The 22,127-nt window shown below is 45.6% G+C and overlaps 1 protein-coding gene across 5 annotated transcripts; it reads left to right on the forward strand.

Annotated features, from left to right (window-relative positions):
• Window positions 1–1,293: 1,293 nt before the first annotated feature.
• Window positions 1,294–21,305, forward strand: LOC128403468 (semaphorin-4A-like). Of its 5 annotated transcripts, none has more exons than XM_053368260.1 (14): window positions 1,294–1,364; window positions 3,601–3,729; window positions 5,361–5,521; window positions 6,717–6,776; window positions 7,340–7,438; window positions 9,195–9,306; window positions 10,482–10,589; window positions 11,416–11,555; window positions 13,170–13,339; window positions 14,187–14,337; window positions 16,520–16,709; window positions 17,572–17,687; window positions 19,847–20,004; window positions 20,785–21,305. In XM_053368260.1, the coding sequence occupies exons 2-14, from the start codon at window positions 3,633–3,635 to the stop codon at window positions 21,188–21,190; spliced, it is 1,968 nt and encodes a 655-aa protein (XP_053224235.1). In that variant the 5' UTR covers window positions 1,294–1,364; window positions 3,601–3,632; the 3' UTR covers window positions 21,191–21,305. The 5 variants fall into 5 exon arrangements, with proteins under 5 accessions (XP_053224235.1, XP_053224234.1, XP_053224233.1 ...); XM_053368259.1 differs by having other exon boundaries at window positions 1,344–1,364; window positions 3,568–3,729; XM_053368258.1 differs by lacking the exon at window positions 1,294–1,364 and adding an exon at window positions 2,690–2,778.
• The last annotated feature ends 822 nt before the right edge of the window (window positions 21,306–22,127 follow it).

The following is a 22,127-nucleotide window of genomic DNA, read 5'->3' on the forward strand; positions in this document are numbered from 1 at the left end:
AAAGCTTGGACCCTGAGCATTAAAGCATAGCTAAACCCTTAGTCCTCCCCCCACCCTCCACTACCTGCAGCCACTAAGCTTGCCAGATATCAGGTGTGGTGTGCAATTTTAGGCTTCTCGTTCTCAGGGTCTGTGAGGAAGGCCTCAAATTGCAAGGTGAAGGGGCAGTTGGGCTTTGCCAGGGCTTCTTGGTCAATACCTTCACCCTGATCTCAGGGCAGTGCTGCTACACAATGATGAACAAGCTCACCTCCAAAGACATCTCTCACCTGAGCTATTTTTCTAGAAAAAGAGGTGCTGGAGCTCCCCATGAACACCTCCCTTGTTCTTTTTTATAATGGCAATGGCACCCACCTCAATTCTGGAAAGTTCACGCAGGGGGGAAAGCTGTGTTTCTCACTACCTCAACAACAATTCTCTCAAGTCCCTCCTGGCCAGGCCTCACTTGAGGCCCAGAGCACCATGGTGCCCCTCAATGTGATCTCCCACCACAGCCTATCACAATTTTATTTAAAACTTCAGTGCACTTAATCAATGGGACACTTGCAGCCTGATCCATTTTGTTTTAAAATCCAATCAATTATCTTGGTCCTTTTAAAACAGGCCAAATGTCTGCAATATCAGGTTGCTCAGCTTGGGTTTTTTCTAATAGCCTTTGGAGGTATGTGTGTGTGGTAAAAAAAACCTTTGATTTTTTTAAAAAAGCATTTGTCGTTTGCTTCTCCCCCTCGCAGAAGTGTTTGTGGTGAGATTGTTCCAAAATTAAAGAGCTATGGACAATGGGTTTTCATATAAAAACCAAGAAGGCAGCCTATCCACCTTCTTCTTTAGCGCTTTTGAATTTATGAGTGGACACTGATAGGGAATTGAAAAATAAAGAACTTATTTCACATTGCCTAACGGCAGCCTGGGCCTCAGTAGCCTATTTTTGGAAGATCTAGCTAACTGGGATTATTGGCATACCAATACTTGGCAAATTGCTCTTTATACAGAAGTTACTGCGCTAGACATCACTTTTTTTGATGCCTGGTTTGATTCGATTTCGAATACAAATGTAGAAGCCCATGCACATCCAGTGCCGCCAGTTTATACGGATGTTTGAATTCGCAATTATCTTATAGGAAAGGGTTCCTTTTGAACCAGGGCGATTAGCAACCATTCAAAAAGGAAAAAAATCATTGTTTCTCCTAACTTCTGATGCTATTGGCTGCCATTGTTTGATGTCACAGAAAAGCTGAGCACCAAAGGGTTGGGACTTCTGATGCTATTGGTTGCCATTGTTTGATGTCACAGACAAGCTGAACACCAAAGGGTTGGGGCTTGCTGAGAGAGGTCAGAACAAGAAACATGAGCCTGGGGGAAGGGTAAGTGCTGGTGAAGGAGAAGACCTTGTGGCCTGAAATATACTCTGAGTTGAGAGTGGATTTCATTCTCTTTATTCAGCTCATAGTGGTGAGGAGGAATATGGCCTAACTGGGCAAAGAGCAATTGAACCTGGGGAGGATAGGCAAAGGGGATGTGGGGGCCTGGAGAACTGATATTTAAAAGATGAGCAGGGGAGGCAGGAATCTTTACATTTATTCCAGAGACTTCCATTTATCCCCCCAAAACATCAGGTTCTAGATTCACTCTGGAAATTCTCCTGGCCTCCATCAGACACCATGTTTGGGATAAGGAGGATTTCTCCTCCTGCAGGAGTACAGGTTACCGCCCCCCAAAAATCCATTTCCATATCAATTTACCTTCCTTGTAAGTGTTCCCTGTTCTGTGCACTTAACTGCTGATTTATATTATTCCTTCTGGTAGATGGTGGTCTTGCTAGTTCTCTCCACTTTGAGAACTCGTTCTGGTTGGCAAAGCAAAATTATGAGTCTCCTCTCAGTAACATTGTCCAGGGGTCTCATATGCATCCACTCTACTAAATCCCCCCCCTCCTGAGTCCTGTGGGTGGCATCTGAGAGGCTTATAAATCGAGAGGTTTTTTTGAGCTTCTCATAGAAAAGAGTTGGAAACCTAGGAGAGGCCTACATAGGAGCCATAAATCCTGCTGCCAAGAACTGGTTGTCTTTAAGATTCCATAGGGCATTCCTAGGATCTGCAGTGTGGCACCCATTGCAGCCTCAGGTGCCATGCCTGGCCCATCCCATATTTTGGGTTTTTTTTAATGTGTATTTTATCATTGGAATGTCTGGCTGGAAAATGATTCTCACCTGCTTACCTCTCTTTCCTCTAAATGCTTCTAGGGACTAGCATTTTTGTTTGGTGTATATTTTGCCTGATTTTCACTAGCTGTTAGGGGAGCGGTTCTTTGCCCTAATTTTCTTTTTCTTGTATTTTGCCTTGGTTTTTTTGTTACTGTTTGATCTGAGGACAACCTTGTCACTGAATCCGTAGGCAATAGGCAGCAGCATAGTCGCGTCAGGCTTTCTGTCTTTTGCTGATTTGTACTTTTCGTTAGGAGTCTTTGCAGTCTTGTAGCAATAGCCCCATATTTCTTGAAGAACATTTCCAAGACTTCTCGGTAGGTTTACGGCCATGAAAAGCTCTGCTTGAGCACTTTGCCCTCTTAGTTTGCAGCTGTTGAATGGCTCAAGTATATCATTCCAGACTTCACACAAAATACCAGACTCCAAAGTGTTCTTTATGTCCCTCAGGATCTTTGCACCTGACATTTGAGATTCATCTTCCTCAATTCTCTCTAGGGCTCTGAGGATGTTGGCACGTATACCTTCAGCATCTACACTCTGAGAAATTTGAGCATTAGACACTCATTTGTCAGTGAGTTTCCACAGTCGCTTCCAGCATATTGCTATTTCCATGTGGGATTCAATCACATTCAGGCAGATTCAGCTTTCACAATTAAGGAAGGTTTGGAACTCTTAAACAACAAATACACTTTTTGCAATAAAGAAAGTGATTGAAAAATGCACTGGAAAGTGTGGGATTGCAGAGTTTCCAGACCAAGCTCCAAGGGGAGCTCCACATAGAACACACTGCAGTAGTCCAGTCTCAGGATCACTAACCCTTAGATTATAGTGGCAGGATAAAGGTAAAAGGTAAAGGTACCCCTGACCGTTAGGTCCAGTCACGGATAACTTGGGGGTTGCGGCACTCATCTCGCTCTATAGGCTGAGGGAGCCAGCGTTTGTCCACAAACAGCTTCCGGGTCATGTGGCCAGCATGACCAAGCCGCTTCTGGCGAACCAGAGCAGTGCACGGAAATGCCGTTTACCTTCCCGCCGGAGCAGTACCTATTTATCTACTTGCACTTTGATGTGCTTTCGAACTGCTAGGTGGGCAGGAGCAGGGACCGAGCAACGGGAGCACACCCCGTCACAGAGATTTGAATTGCCAACCTTCTGATCAGCAAGCCCTAGTCTCTGTGGTTTAGATCACAGTGCCACCCAGGATAGCCTAATCCAAATATGTGTCAAGCTGGTGCAGCAGATGAAGCTGATGAAAGGCTCGCTTAGCCATAGGGAACCCTTAGGCCTCAGAAGTATAGCAACACATTGCTACCTTTTTAGAGGTGACTTCTTCCTTATTTTCTTCTGAATTTCTTGACAGCTACCAAGTTATCTGCCTTTCTCCTGCTTGCAGAGATCCCAGCGACCACCTGCTGATTGACAACCATGAACCCCAAACAGTCTTTACGCCTCTTCGGGTTCCTCCTGACATTTGCCACCGCTCTGGCCATGAATCTGATTCCGAGGCAAGACATCCAGATAAGTGAGTAACTCACAGGAAGACAGAGGCAGAAGCTGCACTCTGGGCAGATATTAAAGGGTGCCTGGAAGGAGATGAGCGAGATTTCAAACCTAGGACTGCCCTACGTCTGAATCTTCCCGGACATTACTGGGATTTCAAAGGCAGACTTGACGTCCAGGGCGAATTTCCGAAAGGCGGTGCTTTGTCCTGGATCTTGGGCAAGTCAGTCAAACAACTTTTGGAGTGTCCTGGTTTTTACTTTTTAAAATAGGGCAACCCTACCAAACCTGTTACTTCAAAGGTAACTGGTTTGGAAGGGACCCGAGGCATCATTCAGAATGACACCGCCCCCCCCCCCGCCCCCAACAAACCTCATAACAGGTATCAACGTGCTGTTGTATGAACTGCCAACAAAGCAAATGGGTCTCATTGCTCCCCCTGGTGGAATTTGCTTATAGCAACTCGATTGTTCAGCAGGAAACACATCCCCCTTTTTTTGCTAGCTACAGACACCAACGCAGCACCTGCACTGCACCTGCGCTGCTACCACCCATTATCTTCCCTCCACAGTGCCTAGCTGCACGTTGAATGCATGACACCCCAGACTCAGATCCACCCTGCGACTTTTCAATTTCACTTCCTTCCTTCCTTCCTTCCTTCCTTCCTTCCTTCCAAAGTGTCCACCCAGTGTTTCATCGCCCCCTCTGAGGCCTCCGTAGCCCCCAAGCATCCATATAGGGTTCCCAGTCTGATGCCAGCACCAGTATTGGTGGATGGAAAGGAGGAGTTTGAGGTGGCCCAGAACTTGGACTCTTGACATCGTCCAGAACTTGGACTCTTGACATCGTCCTGGAAAGCTGCAATATCTCACTGACTGCAAGGGCTGTGGACCAAATGATCAATCCTAGGAAGCTAAAGTGCATGCTCCAAAGGTGGTGACTCAGTTCCACAAACACTGCCCTAACAAAGCCAGCGCCTGAGGGTGGCACATGCCCCTCTAACTGCCAGGTTTTAAGGTGCTTCTTTCAAAATGGCACCAGGCTATGTCTTGCACCGAGTACACTGTCCATGTTTGGGACGGAGGTGCGGCATATGCACATATATACCACCAGGGCTGGGCAATATGTGGTTTTCAACATTGCGATATATATCACCAACTAAACATTGCGATGCATCGATATATCACAGTGTCTGAAATAAGGACAGAGCTATGTAAAGGCACTGGCTGGCTTCAAAGTTTATTTCACATTGCGATTTTGGTATAGCACGCACACACACACGCAAGCACCATGATTCACGATATATAGCCAGGTCAAAAATTATGAAACCAATATCATGATATGGACTTCAGACCATTTTTGGATGATATATTGATATATCACCTACCCCTATAGACCACCCAATGTTCGGCCCCTGTAAGACACCTTCAGCATCAAGGAACAAAAGGCACACCCTGACTTCGCCTCTGGGGACCGGGAAGCAAGAAAGCTGAGCTCCACTAGCCACTGAGAACCAGAACTGGCTACCCAGTCCATCCAAAATGTGTGGCTCTCTGGTTAAAAGCAGGCCAGGTTATCTACCTCCCACCCCCGCCCCCTGGTCAGTTGGCATTGCTTGCTGAAAATGTACCTAACATCTTTTCCCTTCCTCAGGGAACCCTCGACCAATTATTGCACAATACCACCAAAAGGGAGTTACAGATTGTGCCACTTTTGTCCTGAGCACAGATAGGAAAACTCTCTATGTGGGAGCCAGAGACACCGTTGTCGCTCTTGACACTGCCAGAGCTAAAATCAACAACCAAAAGGGCATGGTGAGTAAGAAACAGCAATTCAGAATAAGAAGTGCGGGGGGAAGACTTGGGGTGGTCTTCTGGTTAGCCCTCCTCTAGATGACAGCCCTTGTCTTCCCCCACCCACCACTTTTTGGAGAGATGTTGGGAAGCCTTTTCTGAAAAGGTTTCCTACATGTGCACTGGAGTTCTTTGCGTTTCAGCCCTCACCCTGGCCAAACCATTGTTTGCTGTTAGACACCCCAACCAGGAAACTGTGGCTTGTGTGCTTGCCATCCAAACCAGGTGTGAAAGAAACCACAGTTTGTAGTTGGTTTATAGTCCTGGTATGATGTGCAATAAAAAAAATTGTGGTGTGGTCACACCAGGGAATATCCAAATTTATCATAGAGGGGAGAAGAGAGAAAGAGCAAAGGCAAGGATGGGGAAGAAATTGAGTTCACAGTTTAACGTGAACCCACTCAACTGACACCTTGCCCCAAACAATGCACAAACTGAAGCACTATTATTCAAAACTCACGCTTTTCTGAATTTCGGAATGTAGTTCTGCAGCCAAAAAGTGTCAATCAGGAGAACTGGTTGCAAAATGTATGTGTATGTGTATATATGTGTGTGTGTGTCTGCGTCTGTGTGTATGTAAACATACAAAATGTATTACATTAGGCAAAACTGCCCACAACAATGTGTGCATTAGGAGAAACTTGCGCTAAAACGCTGGCATTTTTTGTGAGGACTTCAGAAAAATAAAGCACGAATCAATACAGAAATGTGGAGAATTGAACTTAAGATTAGAAAAGTAAGAAACGGAGTGAAAGCAAAATAGATGGCTTCATCCATCCCTATTGCACGCAGGCAGAAGGCTCAGCCCCACAGTTTGCCATTTCTGTCAACTTAGTTAGCGTTTTATTCGAATACAGAGACTGTTGCTGGTAAATAGAGGCAGTCTTTATTTATTTATTTATTTATTTACTTATTTACTTATTTACTTATTTATTTATTTATTTATTGGCTTATTTAACAGCATTTCTAAATCACTTAATTATTTTTTTTCAAGAGAACTCGAAGCGGTATACATAAACACAACATTGAAACAGTATCTTTTTTTAAAAAAATCCCAGATGTGTTAGCTTAAGGCTGAGCATTTGCACTCTTGGCAACAAGCCTTGTTGTTGTTATCTTTCTCTAAAGCTCCCTTCTTCCACTTTTCCTGTAATAGGTACGCTGGGCCCCCACGAGGGACATAAAGGACATCTGTAAACTCAAAGGCAAACAGGAGGTAATGGGGTGAGGGGTAGCGGATAAGGGAAGTTTTACAACCTAAGAATGTGGTGTGCAGGGCTGGCCCACTCATGGGTCTGGGTGAGGTACTTGCCTCAGGGCGGCAGCTGGGAAAGTCGGCAAATCTGGTCTCCCAGGAGTGCACCGTTCACCGTTCTCCTCCTCTTCAGCCCACCTCCTGCGCAGCCCTCCTGCAGCCATAGCCGCCTCTTCCACAGACATCCCACCCGGCAGTTGCCACAGCAGCCTTCTCCTCCAGTGCTCGCCTCAGCAGCATGAGCAGGAGAGGCTGTCTTGTCATGTTCTGAAGTGGAGCAGTACTAACCTAATGCTATTACATCCAAGCTCTAAAATCTTCTAGCTGCACTGCTGCTTCATGATTCTATGACTAAATAAATACATCCACCATCCCTTGAAACCTTCAAGATCCCTTTTGAGCTTGCAGAGCAGGAAAGGGGCTGGCTTTTCATGCTTTTTAACAACCTGCCAGTGGAAGCCTCCTCTGGGATAGAAATGTTACCTGGAAGTTGAATCCTGATTTCCCCCTCTTCTTCTCCACAGATGGACTGCTTGAATTTTATCCGTGTCCTGGTGCAACTGAACGACACACACCTTTACATCTGCGGGTCGTATGCTTTCAAGCCCACCTGTGCTTACATTGTGAGTTCCTGGGGGAGAGAGATGGGGGCATGACAAGGGCCTTCACTGTGACTGGTCCTGTTCAGTGGGACTCTTATTCCCAGGGTCAGGGGTTGGGGGACACGGGTGGTGCTGTGGTCTAAACCACGGAGCCTCCTGGGCTTGCTGATCAGAAGGTTGGCAGTTTGAATCCGTGTGACGGGGTGAGCTCCCGTTGCTCTGGACCAGCTTCTGCCAACCTAGCAGTTTGAAAGCATACTAGTGCAAATAGATACGATAGGTACCACTGCGGCAGGAAGGTGAATGGCATTTCCGTGAGCTCTGGCACTCGTCACTGTCCTCCGTGCGCCAGCAGCAATTTATTCATGCTAGCCACATGACCCAGAAAGCTGTGTGTGGACAAACGCTGGCTCCCTTGGTCTGAAAAGCAAGATGAGGGCCACACCACCCCATAATCGCCTTTGACTGCACTTAACCGTAATGGGGTCCTTGACCTTTAATTTTATCTTACCGTATGTTCAAACCCTACATTGGGCAAAAAGATTCCTGCATTGCAAGGGTTTGGCCCTTGTGGTCCTTCCAACTCTATGATTCTACACAAACACAACTGGAACAGTATTCCTGCTGAGATACCTGTGCTTTCCAGAAACAGCTGAAGACAAGCTTTTCTAGCTGTGTGAAAATGTGCCTGTCATCATGGGTGTTGATTTAGTATTGTGTTTAAACTCATATTCCATTGTTTTCATACTGTCTTTAAAACTATTTTGACTTCTGCTTCATATGATGAATTGTCTTGAAACGTATATGCAAAAGAAAATTCATAAATTAATAAAGAACAACTTCAGTCTCCATATTGAATGAATGAAGAGGTTATATCAGGGGTCAGCAACCTTTTTCAGCCATGGGCTGGTCCACCATCCCTCAGACCATGTGGTGGGCTGGACTATATTTTTTTTGGGGGGGTGGGGATGAACGAATTCCTATCCCCACAAATAACCCAGAGATGCATTTTAAATAAAAGGACACATTCTACTCATGTAAAAACACGCTGATTCCCAGACCATCCACGGGCTGGATTGAGAAGGTGATTGGGCTGCATCCAGCCCCCGGGCTTTAGGTTGCCTACCCCTGGGTTATCTAAAGCCATGGGTAGTGCCAGGAGCAGGTCAGTAATAAAACACCTGGTGTCTGTGAAGTTGACTCTTTCTGTCACCTACCCACCCCTGAAACTGGAGTAGCCTAGGGACTGAGAGGCTGAGCCATAAGACCAGAGATCCCTGGTCCAAATCTTGCTTTGCCATGAAGTTGCTAGACAAACCTTAAGCAAGCCATTCTTGTTCACACCTCATCTCCCCCATCTGTAATAGGGGAATAACAGTCAGAGTTTAGTCAGAGCTCAGTCTCACCATCTTCCAAACATAGAGCCCATGTGGCTAAAGGATTCACTCTTGGTTGGGAAGATCTGAGTTTGAGCCTCATCCAGCCACAAAACTTACTGAACATCTTTGAACCAGTTGAGCACTCCCTCTTGACCTAACCACGAAATTGTTGGAAGGAGAAGAACAAAGCAAGGGACCAACATATAGCACCCTGAACTCCTTGGAGAAAGAGAAGACCCGTGCTCAAAATGCAACAGATATAATTATGCATAGTGATATTAGCAGGAAATGACATATCCCAAATTCTACAGCAATCGGGATGCTTGGTTTCTGAAGCACACCATCCCATACATTCTGTTCCTTTTTGTCTCTTCCCTTTCCTTTTCCTGCCTTGCTAGGACCTACAAACATTTGCTGTGGTGACTGACGCAGACGGCAAGCTCCGCCTTCTGGAGGGGAAAGGTGTCACCCCCTATACTAACAAGTATAAGAACACAGCAATTCTCATTGGTGAGCCATCTGGAAAGGGAAGGGATTAACTTCCTTTGATATTGAATGTTTGCAGCACCCCCTAATGCCCCCTCCTGAGCCACTTTCCTGCCCCCATGACTTATTGCAAAGGCTCTCGTCCAGCCTCCCACAACTGAGTGCCCTTCTGATGCTTTTGGACTACAAATCATCTGTGTTGGCTGGGGCAGATGGGAGTTGTAGTCTTAAACATCTGGAGAGCATCCTTCTGAGGGAAACCCCCGGACTGTCTCCTGCCTATTTGAATGCTAGAAGGGTATTTGTTCTTATTTAAATATATGACTAGCCCCAACACTAACCACTACACCACACTGGCTTCCTAGAGCACTTCTGCAATGGGGCAGCTATATAAATCAAGTAGGTAAATAAATATGGGGAAAGCAAAATATCACTCAGAGAAGAATCTGAAATATTTTCCTTGAAGCTTGAACTTGTTTTATTCTGGATTGTTTCATTTGATATTTTGATGTGTAGTCAACCACGTTGAGATTTTCTCTCTCTTTAAAATATAAAGCAGTATAGAAATAGCAGCAGCAGCAGCAACAACAACAGTGTGTGAAGTGGCATGCTGTGTATTGCACAGATCCATGCAGGTGCCTTTCACATGGATATGCACTGGAGACAAGATGCCCACTTTGAGATACAACTTGTAGGGTCAGGACCAGCCCATCCATGAGGCAGTCTGAGGCAGCCCCCTCAGGCAGTGGAATCCAAGGGTGGCCTTCCTCAACACACACACACACACACAAACACAAACACAAACACAAACACACTATTGTCTCCACTAGAGAAGCAGCTGCGGCACCTTCTAGGAAGAGATCTCACAAGAGCATCATAAAATATTATGAGAGCCCTTTGAGATCTCGCTGCAGCCGCATGACCCTAGTAAGCAAGACTTGTGGGGCGGCAAGGGGGGGGCATGTGGCACATGCAGGGCACGCTTTCTCGTTTTGCCTTAGGCGGCAAAACGGGATGAGCCATGTCTGTGTAGTGGTCCTGGGGAGAGAGCTGATCAAGGTGAGAAAAGCACACTCGCTGCCAAGATCTATAGCCAAGCATCTCCAGGGTAAAAATGGGGGCAGTGTATTACCAGAAATCCAGAAAGCAGGGACTGTTCCTGGGAAAGAACCATCTTCTTTCCTGTCTTTACTCTGCAGATGGTGAACTTTATGCAGCTACCAAGAATGACTTTCAAGGGATAGACCCTATCATCACTCGTACCCTGGGCAGCAAGACAATTTTGAAGACAGAGCACTGGATGGAATGTAAGAGCAGGTTTGGGGCACTGAGGGAGTGGAAAGTTTCTTAGTCATCCAAATAGAGTCCAGTGACTCCCACTGCCCACCACTGCCTGGTCACCTGGGCAGCTGATACGTTAATGGATTGGTCGGACGCAGAGGAATGGAGGGAGGAACCAGCTGGGGAACCACCAAGGAAAAAAGGCTCAGAGCCTGGGGAGTTGTGGTAGGACAAAGATGAGTGCTCACAGGGAGAAAACTGGGAAGAGGAGGTGTCGGAAGCTGAGGAGGCAACAGGGCTTAGTGAGCGGGAAGAATCTGTAACAGAGAGAAGTCCAGAATAGAGGCAGAAGATGAAGCAGGGCAGGGGGGAGCCAAGAGGCAGAGATGAGTCCAGCTGCTGAAGGGCCATGGGTGTCTCCCCCTTGTGCTGCAATAAGCTCCCCTCCCCACTTGTCTCCCAGAACCTGAAGAAACTTGAAAAGTGTGAAGGAGAGTCTCTGATTGCCTGGAATAAACCCTGGAGATGAAGGGACTTAGACAGCTGTGGGGAGGTGAGAGCTTTCAGTCTCAGCAACTGCTTCATGGGGCCAATACTTAGCAGAGATGGGTTGTTGTGCTCATTAGGCCTGACACTTCTGTTCAGATCCTGTTTTTGCTAATAAAGAGTTAACACCAACTTGCACAGTGTGATTTACTGCTGGCTGGCTCCTGACAGTTAACAGGTTGGTGCCTGGAGAAGATGCATCTCCTCAACAACCAGCATTCCCTTTGGAATTCACGCCAGTGGGGTCATGAACTGAGAGGGTGAAGGGCATCTCATGTCTGGTCTTTTTGTGGCTTCCCTCTGCAGCTGATGCAACGTTTGTGGCCTCCATCAACATCCCAATTGCCCCAGATGATCAGAAAATCTATTTCTTCTTTTCGGAAACAGCAAAGGAATTCAACTACTTGGAAAAGGTGGTTGTTTCGAGGGTGGCGCGCATTTGCAAGGTGAGCTGCCTCCAAAAATCAAGGGCACATTTGAGCTGGGACTTGCTTGGCCTCTTTTTTTAACCCTTGAATGTCTAAAGGAGTAAGATGTGAGCATGTGCAGAGTGGCTGTCCCTTGCCTCTTGTCCTGGCATATCTGGAATTGGGAAAGACAGCTTCCCAGGAAGGAAATGGAGACAGAATTTAATTTTAATTATGCTAATATAATGGAAAGACCAAGCATTTGGAGGGACTTTTTCATTTAGAAGAAAAGGCAACAGTAAGGCTGCAGTGGTGGATAGACTCAATTTTTCCTCTTTCATACTGCTACAAAATTGAGGGCCACCCCCCCCCTGAAGTAGATTCAGGGCCCGATAAATGAGAAGACTTCTTCAAGCAGTATGTTATTCTCCAGGGGGCCCCGGTCTCAGGGCTTTCATCTTCTCACGAAAGTTGCCATGACCCCCAGATTTCAACAGGGTCAGGCCTGGAGTGGGCAGCCTCAGGCAGATGATGGTGAAGGTGGAGGGAGTGGCAACTCAGGTCGGAGGTTCTGTCTCTTTACTCCGGCTGTTAGGGAGAGGGAAGCAGACCCACTAGCTCTGCACACCACTTCTCCCGCAAAACAGAGCCTCTTGGGGAACTGGGAAGGACTTGGAGAAGCTGGAGGGGTGACTGAGATGGAGCTGGGGTGGCAGAACACCATCCCATCACTGAGAATCTGGGGCTCCATTTGCTGATGGGACCAGACACACCTACCTTGATGAAGCACGCATCTTAAGTACACCTTTCCTGTAAGGGGAGAAAGTGCCTCATGAATAAAGCTCGCTATGCCTTGTCCTTAATAGCTTGGTGAGAGGGGCACAACAGCTTGTTGAGACATCTTTGTTTGCTTTTGTCCAGTCATGAAAACTGGAGCCTGCTTTTAAATTCTTGTAATGAGACTTCCATGCCTGAGCCTACTATCAGACCTGTGCCTACTGCACACCTGAGTAAAGATTTCTCTCTTACTTATACCCAGAAGCCTTTGTTGCGGTGTTTGGGGACAGCAGCCAGGGCAAAAGTAGTTGCAAGCAAAGACAGGGCTTCCAGTGCAGCACTCTCCAAACAGAGCAAGGGCAAGTTCAGGGAATCCACATAGGCCAAACCAGGAACCAGCAGCAAAACCGAGAAACAGTTCAAGGTCAATATCACAGGGTTGTCCACAAGGTACAACATCGCAGAGAGGCATAACTAGAGTTGGGAAGAATGAGCTAGAGACTGGAGGGTGGTGATGGCACCAGCTTCTTCCCTTCCCAGGATCTCTACCATTCTGTGATTCTATGAAAACAGTCAATCACAAAGAAAGCAAGAACAATAGCAGGATTAATAGAGGAAAAACAGCAATCGTGATTACCCAAAGAGCCAGAAGAGAATCCCAGGGCCTGTTCCTTAAAAGGTTGCCCCTGTCTTCCGCCCGAAGGCCAACAAAGGGAAAGGGGTTAAGTCTCACAGACAAACTGGACATCAGAAATGAAGATGCTGCAACAACAAAAGGCCATGAGGACAGTGGGAGGGAGGGAGATCAGGAGGGGCCAGGGGAGGAAATAAGAGATGACTGGTTTGTCAATGGTCTTGCTTTTCCATCATCTTCAGAATGATGCTGGAGGAGAAAAGTTGCTGCAGAAGAAATGGACGACATTTGTAAAAGCTACTCTCTCCTGCACCCCAGAGGGGCAGTTACCTTACAGTGTCATTCAGCACGTATTTGCCCTTCCACATCATGGAGGCGACACAGTTCTCTACGCTGTCTTCACTCCTCAGTGGTAAGGCTGCGACAACTCATTGTACCCAGGGCTATTTTGTGCCGTAGCCGCTCAAAATAAGGATGGAGAAGAGATCTGGCTCACGTCCCCTTTTTAACAGAAACCTGCCTAATCTGCACTTCCCTGAACAGCAGGTGAACTGGAACACAACTATCCTTTGAAATCTGCACTGCTCTGAATTTTGCAATGCAGTTCAAAAGAAAAAGGGGGGGAAAGTGTGGGAAAATGCCCATGTTGGGGAAGTGTGCCTAAAGATACCTAAATTTATGAAAGTAATGTACAAAAAGAATCATAATAGGTGAAAATCTCTTGCAAAAAAAGAAAATGCATCTCTTTGGGGAAATATGTACTAATTACAGACAATTTTTTTATGTGGACTTCTTCGAAAAATTCACAAACAGATATGGACATTGTCAATAGCTGTGTGTCAATCCGAACTTTTTATGTGGTTTATTACTGTAGATTGTGGCATGAGTAAAGGTTGGCATAACTTCATATGAAAAGAGATCCCCTTTATGAACTTTTCTTGACCTGGAAACCAGAAGTTGTGTCAGAGCCCTGCATTGTGGGTGCCCTATAGTTGGCGCCAGTGCTTGGTAGTGTATGTATGAATACATGTGAGCGCTGGACATACATGTGGTTTCTGACACACACATTGCAACAAGGTGACAAGCTGATTTTCACACTGGAAAAGTGAGAAAGCAACATCAGATTCATCCATCCCTATCTTGGAATCCATTCTTTGGTCCCACAGCGCACTAAACAGTAATGAAGATAAGTGCCTCTGAGCATTTGCAGAGTGCCTTTTCATTCTAGTGGTGCAGCTGACTTGCCCATCTCTTTGCAGGAAAGTGGGAAATCTCTGGAGCTCGGCAGTCTGTGCCTTCAGCCTTGCTGCTATCAACAAAGTCTTTGATGATGGGAAATTCAAAGAGCAAAACAGCTTTTCCCAATGGATGCCTTATGAGGGGGAGGTCCCAGACCCTCGCCCTGGCAGTGTGAGTATCACTTCAAGCCCTCTTAGAAGGGTGTGAGCAGGGACCAGGTGAACATGAGCTTCTGGTGGGGAATGCTTACAAAACTCTCCTCCTTTCTCCCCAGTTTTGGAGCTGTTGTTTTTCTGGAGTAGAATGGGTGTTTTCAAAGTCCTCTTATCAGTGCTTTTTTTCTAGAAAAATAGGTGCCAGTACTCACCATGAAGTTGTTGCAATAAGTGCCACACTTTTTGTGGAAATGTTGTGGATAGTAGCAGAGGATATACTGATAAAATATTATCGCTCCTCACTCATACTAGTGAGCTAGCAGCAGAGCACTATCCCTTATCTGGAAGCAAGTTGATGGATTCCCTAGAATCATATAAGTTACAAAGTAATTTCGTTGCCCCCGAAGGGGGCAATGACAATAAAGATATTATTATTATTATTATTATTAAGTTCAACAATCCAGTCTGGCTTGTCCAGATTGATAAATTTCCCCTTTAGTTCCCTCTTAAAAACAATAATGACGCGACAGTCTTCTTTTAAAAGTATTGGTAATTTACTTACATTCAGTTCACAGTTTTGTCCTGAAGGCAGGCTTTATCTTGCAGTTACAGTTACAGTTGTAGAGAAAGGAAGTTTGAGCTAGGCCTCAGACTTTCTACCTTGTGGCTTCCGTCCTCTGTAAGGATGAGCCAGCAGAAGATGGTAAAAGAGCAGCAAAAGAGCCAACGAAAGGAAGATGGCTTTGTGACTAGCCCTTTTATAGGGTCTGCCAGGGCCATCCCATCTACCTGGTCACACACTGGGGGAGCATGGTCCAGAGCATGTATGACAGGAAGTTCTCCCTGTCTGGAGCAACATTCCCCTGTGTGTCCACTCTGGGAAACAGCAAATGTTGTACAGTTTTTGACTGCTACAGTGAAGATATGTCCCACACTTTTTAACAACAAAAAAGAGGTTCCGGTACTGTGTCCCCTTGAGGTACCCCCTGAAAAAAGCACTGCCTCTTGTTATTCTGGTAACTTGGTAGTAGAGTACCTGTTTTGGCTCTCAAATGGTCCCAGGCTCCATCCCTGGCATCTCTGGGCAGCGCTGGGAAAGATGCCTCCCTGAGAGCTATTGCACAACATCCAACATCCGTGACCATGGGCCATGCTGGGTAGGTCTGACGGGGGTTAGAGTCCAGCACGTTCTGGAGGGCACCAATCTGGTATAGGATTTTCCAGTAGAGAGCTAGAAGGACCAATGATCTGACTCGGCTTATCCACACTTATCTTTTGCTCTGCTCTTTCCTGGCACAGGTCTGCACTTAAAAGTTCAGTATCCAAGCGTTGTTGGTGGTGTTTTTGCCCCGGAGCTTTCCCTGCAAAAACCCGCTCTTTAGCGCTCAATTGGAGCAAACGTCTATTTGGGGTTTTGTGGATTGCCGTTTGCTCTAGTTGAGCTTTAAAGAGTGGGTTTTGGGGAGGAAAGCTACGGAGCAAAGAAAAGGGTGCTCAGACATGGAGCTTTAAAGCATGGCCTGTGCCTGGAAACAGTGGAGGAAAAGTAGAATAATAGAATCTTAGAGTTGGAAGGGACCCCAAGGTCCATCTAGTCCAAGCCCCTGCAAGGCAGGAATCTCAACTAAAGACAGACATCCAACCTCTGATTAAAAACCTCCCGTGAAAGAGAGTACAAGTCTGTTCCACCGTTGAACTGCTCATTGTCAGAAAGTTCTTCCTGGTGTTTAGTCGGAATCTACTTTCTTGTAACTTGAAGCTATTGGTTTGAGTTACCCTCCAGAGCAGGAGAAAACAAGCTTGCACCATCTTCAGTGTGGCAGCCCTTGAGATATTTGAAGATGGCTATCATATCTCCTCTCGGTCTCCTCTCTTCTAGGCTAAATATACCCAGCTCCTTCAACCGTTCCTCATAAGGCTTGGCTTCCAGACCCTTATCATCTTGGTCTCCTTCAGTATAAGGCAGGGTTGTTGTTTTTTGTCATTTATCATGTTTGGGCTTCTTCATAGTGTCTGTGTCCTATTTCCATTGTTGGAAGCATTGTGCCTCTAAATATTAGTTGCTTGGAATTTCAACTAAGGGGAGAGAGTGCTGTTGAACTCAGGTCCTCCTTGCAGGCTTCCCAAAGCATCTGGCTGACCACTGTGAGAACAGGATGCTGGACTGACCTCCAGCTCTTTTCACATTATCCCTGCAGTGTTCCATCACCCCCACTTCACACAACACCCACAGCTTCATGAGACAGCACTATGTGATGGATGAAAAAATTCAGCCAATCGATAATCGACCTCTACTGGTGCAGCCAAATGTGAAATACACCCAGATTACGGTACACGAATTGCATAACTCCTTGGGAAGGACCTACTATGTGATGTTTCTTGGGACAGGTATGCTTTTATGCTCCAGTAGTAGAGACTGAGTTATTTGTAGGATGCTTTCCCCAGCGAGGCTCGCCTGGCCCCTTTGTTACCTATATTTTGGCACCAGTCAATAACATTCCCCGGGCCTTTGGCTCATCAAACAATCTATGGCTGTTTAAACTGGGGCTGGGTTTTATTGTTTTTGTTATGTCTTTTTGTGTTTTTATATTGCAAACTGCCCTGTAATCCTCGGATAAAGGGTGGTACAGAAATTTTAATAATAATAACAATAATACTATTGAGCTTTGTGAACTATTTGTTTTTTTGACCCAATAAGGGGTAAAAATGAGGGCTGTGACATTTAACTATATATTAGGCTAGGAATTGTTTGGATTGGGGGGCGTGTTTATTGCTGTTGTATCTTTTTTTTTTAACTTATAACTGATGTGGCAATTGTAAAATCTGCTTGTGTGCTTTGGTGTTTCGTTTCTTGTTCATGACTACTTTTGTTCTGTTTTGCCGTTATGTAATTTTTATATATATTATAAGTTGCCTTGAGCATGGTTTTAACTTAGGAAAGAGGCATGCAAATAAAACGATAGATTGATTGATGAGGTGGAATGAATCAATCACAAATTTTTCAATTTAAAAAAGTAGAAATATCAGAGGCTGACTACCTGTCACCTGCCACAGGTGAACCTCCAAAAGCAGAAGTGAGAATGAACTGCAGGCAGAGTGGAGTTCAGCTTCCTTCACCTGCTTGTCTCCTTAGCTCTCATAACTGGACTCCCACCACACATTTGAGGAGGGCAGGCCTGTATTTCAACAAACTGTTCCGCCACCATCGTATCTAATTTGACACCTCGGCATCTTCCCTTACTTTCCACAGACCAGGGCATCATTCACAAAGCAGTGATCGTTGGCAACGAGGCATACATTGTTGAGGAGATCCTGCTGTTTGTGAGGCCAGAGGCGATCAGGAGTCTGCTGCTTTCTCCTGAAGAGGTAGGAAGGCTCTGTTGGCTAGAGACTGGAGCTGCGAGCTTTTAAAAGGCTGTAGCTCAGCCGCAGAGCATCTGCTTTGCATACAGAAGGTTTTCGGTTCAATCCCCAGTAGGGCAGGCAATGTCCCCTGTCTGAGACCCTGGAGAATTTCTGCCAGCCACCTAGATGAGCCCAGTGGTTTGATGAGGTATTATTAGGCAGCTTCTTCTTTATATCAGTTCTTGATCCAAAAACCATTGGGAGTAGAAAGTACTTTATTTGTGGTGAAGGGACACAATGCTTCATGTGCAGAAGGCCCCAAGTTCAGTTTCCAGCACCTCCACCTCCAGTTAGGACTGGGAAAAGATTTCTGACTGAAATCCTAGGGAGCTGATTCCCAAGCAGTCAAGAGACTTCACCTGCATGTGTTCATGGTGAGTTCTGGCACCTCTTTTCCTAGAAAAAGAGCAGTCTGTGTGTGTGTGTGTGTGTGTGTGTGTGTGTGTACGTGTATGTATTAGTTACCTTATTGAGAGTTTGGGGTTTTGTTGGGCAGAGTATGGTGCCCTGACTCCTTGCCCTGCTGCCAAACACACACATCTGCCTTTTTAAAATAATAATAATAAGATTAGTTTTCCATTAAAAACATCCAATTAATAACAAATCAAATCCAGTCATAATCCAAATCAAGAAAAAACAACACCAAATTACAATCTGAATTATTAATTATTAAATTTCAAACAGACTTCCCATATTCTGGACTTCTGAAGCAATCATCTCACACAATTATATTTTCTGCTTTCTTCTTGTTCTCATATTTTTCACATTCCAATCTTAAACTCTCTCAAAGTCCTCAGTCCCTGGCTGATCGAGTCTCATCATGTTAAACAGCCATGTATCCTTTCATCTGCCAAGTACAGTTTTATATATATATATATATATATATATATATATATATATATATATATATACCTTCTGTCCATTTGTCGGTGCAGCTTTTCCTGGCTCCACTCTTATCTCCCAGTCTGGGCTGTTGACCCAGTATTCCAAAGTTGTTATGTTGCTAAGCATACTGTTCGCTAACATATGTAGCAATGAAGATATAAATCATTTGGTGATTGATCAGCTTTTCCAGGGACCACTCAGACCCACCTCTGGGCCCTGGAGGGGGGCTGCTAGACACCCACTTCGCCTTCTCTCTCGCCCATGATGAAGAAAAGCATGCAAACAGATTTACTGTATATTGTGGGATATTTCCCAAATTATTGTCTCAGATTGTTGTAGAATCAGCCAACAAATGTTTCCTACTCCCTCGAAAAAGGGAGTAATTCGCTCTTTTTTATCCTGCGTGAGAGCTAGCAAACGCCATCTTGGCCGCTCCTTTATCTTTTGTCAAGTCCGATTAAAACTGTGCAGCTGAATAATTAATTGTGAACAGATATCCACCTGTACTCCATTTAAAAATTAGATCTCTCTAATGAGGTTCAGCACATAAAAGCAAATGTAGATATAAAGAAAGTATGTACTGATCACCTCCGTAAATCAAAACACCATGATGAGAATCTTTTTGAAGTCCAAACCTAAACACCACCAACTGTGCAGTTCTGCAGATTGTTTCCTTTTTCTCCTTCAGTCCAGAATATGCCTGTTTTTGGTCAAATCTTATTAATTTTTAAGAAACAGGTGTCCTTGCATGCAGGAGTGGCTCCGGAGAGTGCCAGCCATGCTGTGCTCTTAGACCCAGCGCCCCTACCGCTCGCACCTTGATGCGAGCCGACAGATCACAGGCTATCTGCGGGTCTGTGAGACAGTCCTCCCCCACCCTGGGGAGTCTGCCAGGGCTAATTACTCCCATATTAGCCCTGGGTTACTGGCACAGCTGGGGTCCATTTGTGTGGGAGGCAGCCATTTCCCACAGCAGAAAGCCGGAAGTTGCAAACACACACCTCTGTCTAACTCACATTGATGTTTTGTCAGGCAGGGCCAAAACGCCTCCCTGTAGCTTGTAGTTAAATGTTTATATAACTACATTTTGATTTGACTTTTTAAAGCCTGGTGCCTGTTGTTACGATGACTCCCACAACTTAATTATACACCAGATGCGGAAGGATGACCTTTGGCCTGTCATCCTTTAGTGGGTTCCAAATAGTAATGGAACATCTCTGTCTGTGCATTGTCAGGGAATCCTGCATGTGGGGCATGGCAAAGGAGTCGTTCAAATATCAGTGGCCAACTGTGGCATTCACAAAAGCTGTACCGACTGCATTGCAGCGCGAGATCCATACTGTGCCTGGAACGGACGCAGGTGCAAAGAAATCCAAATCTCCAAAACTAACAGGTAAGTATTTGTAAGCTAGAGAGCACTCTGTGAAAGCACATAGAAGGGTTAAGGATAGCTCAGTCAGTAGAGCATGAGACTCTTAATCTCAGGGTTGTGGGTTCGAGCCCCACCTAGGGCAAAAATTCCGGCCTTGCAAGGGGTTCGACTAGATGATCTTCGTGGTCCCTTCCAACTCAATGATTCTATGAAAGGATGAGTTCCTTAGTGGGGATGGGGAGTTGTGGAATTTGGTTTGAGTTGCAAATAAATGCAAACCTACCTTATGTGCACTTCAGTTCACTAGGTGATTTGAAATGCAGCTGTCTTCGGATTCTGCGGTGCTGCACACAAAAATTGTTGTAATAGTGAAAATAATGTACTTTAATTCATTAGATTAGGAGATTTGGGTGTGTGTGCATAGATTAAGCACAATTGCCTATAAAAAATGCAAGTTGGGTGCAATGTACATGGAACTGTATGAATTTTCATGCAGACCTTAAAACTGGAAAACACCAAACAGATTATTCCATTCTTTCCTCACACTGAAACCCACACCATACATTTAAAGCACCACTTTAACAGACAAGGAGAATCCTGGGAAGAGATGTGTGTTAAGGGTGCTGGGAAGTGTAGGTCAATGAAGTCAGGACCTGTAACAAACTACGGTTCACAGGAATCTTTGGGGGAAGCCTTGACTGTTAAAGTGGAATAAGACTACTTTAAAAGTATAATGTGAATGTGACCTTGCTATGGTCCAGCAAGGCGGTTCTTACTTTCCTGGGTCCTTCCTTTCCTTAGGGGTAGCTTGAAGCAGGATATTGAGGGAGGACGGCCAGAAATTGGGTGCAGCAGAAGCAGCAACAGCAGCAGAAGAAGCAGAGCTTCCCCAAGCTCAATTACTGTGGTGGTTGTGATGACCTTGGTTTTCTTCTCCTACCCTGACAATCTGAAAATGGAAGGGCCGGGATGCAGGAGCCTCTCTAAAGCCAATAAAGCATCAGGTCAAGAGAAACTCCTGCTTCGTGACAGCCAGAGCCTTCCACAAGGCAGGCTTTGCCAGGAAGCTGCCAACAGCTCTAAGATCTGCTGTGTCAAAGGTGGTGGTGGATCTTTTCAGAACATCCTGGCTAAAAACAACTGCTTGGACTTCGACCTGGCATATGGGGAAGACTCCAGAGGCGTTGTGGCAGTAGAGGGAATCTAACCTGGTCCAGCTTCATCCCCCTGCAGGAGCAACCTTTTGAGATCACAACAGCTCACCACAGGCAACCAAAGATCTTGCCACTATTGTGATGCTGTTCTCAAGCACTACAACAGTAAACATGCTGTTTGTTACCTCTTGATTTCAAGTTTTCCTTGTCCCCTTTTCTCTACAATGCCATGGGAAAGCCAGGTTGTGCAGCTTGCTGAATCCCTCTCACTTGTTCAGGTCCCTGTCCTCACCTCCATAGATTGACTCACAACCCAAATCCATAGATCTCTCTGTTAAATGTTTGCCTAAATCCTAAAAACAAATGGAATACCAACGCCAATCCCTGATCTCCAGAGCTTTCCAGGTTGCAGATGCTCAGGAAGAAGATGAAGGATGCTTGTGGGTTAGTCAGGGCTGAGAGGCAGATTTTAAGCTACCAACAATTCAAGGGCAGATACAGGAGGGCAAATTAGCAACATGATGTGCTGCCCACAGAACCAGCCCCATTGTTAGGCAGCTCCACCATAACAGAAAGTGAGGTCAGAGTCTAGGGGTGCAAGTGGGGGCAGCAGAGCAGGACATTGGCAGGCCCAACCCAAAGGGAATGATTTCTTCTGTGTAAGATTACCTGGAGTTATTATCATGCCTGAGTTGGTTCCCAGTTTGTCTTCATAACAGAGCCATTCCTATGGCTGATCTGGTTCATGTGGTCTTGGGCCCTTCTGTTATGTGCTTCAGATATTTGTGGGGGTGGCAGGGAGGTGAAGAGAGGAGTGCAGGTTCATACTTTGCCTGCTTTAAATTAAAAAATAAAGCGGAGGTGAAGGTCAGCCAGCATGGTCACTTTGGACTTCAATTTGCATCACCCACCTTATGCCGTAGCATCACTCTATTGTTGAATCAACTGCAGATTGTTCTCTCTCTCTCTAGTCAGGACGGGGGAGAAATT

This window comes from Podarcis raffonei, chromosome 16 (genome assembly GCF_027172205.1).
Source record: "Podarcis raffonei isolate rPodRaf1 chromosome 16, rPodRaf1.pri, whole genome shotgun sequence".
Taxonomy (NCBI): domain Eukaryota; kingdom Metazoa; phylum Chordata; class Lepidosauria; order Squamata; family Lacertidae; genus Podarcis; species Podarcis raffonei.

Excerpts from the sequence above, each read along its gene's own strand:
- LOC128403468 (XM_053368260.1), top strand. The coding sequence starts at position 3,633 with ATGAACCCCAAACAGTCTTTACGCCTCTTCGGGTTCCTCCTGACATTT. Across the intron at positions 3,730-5,360 it reads GAGGCAAGACATCCAGATAA|GGAACCCTCGACCAATTATT; the intron begins GTGAGTAACTCA and ends TCCCTTCCTCAG. Across the intron at positions 13,340-14,186 it reads GCTGTCTTCACTCCTCAGTG|GAAAGTGGGAAATCTCTGGA; the intron begins GTAAGGCTGCGA and ends ATCTCTTTGCAG.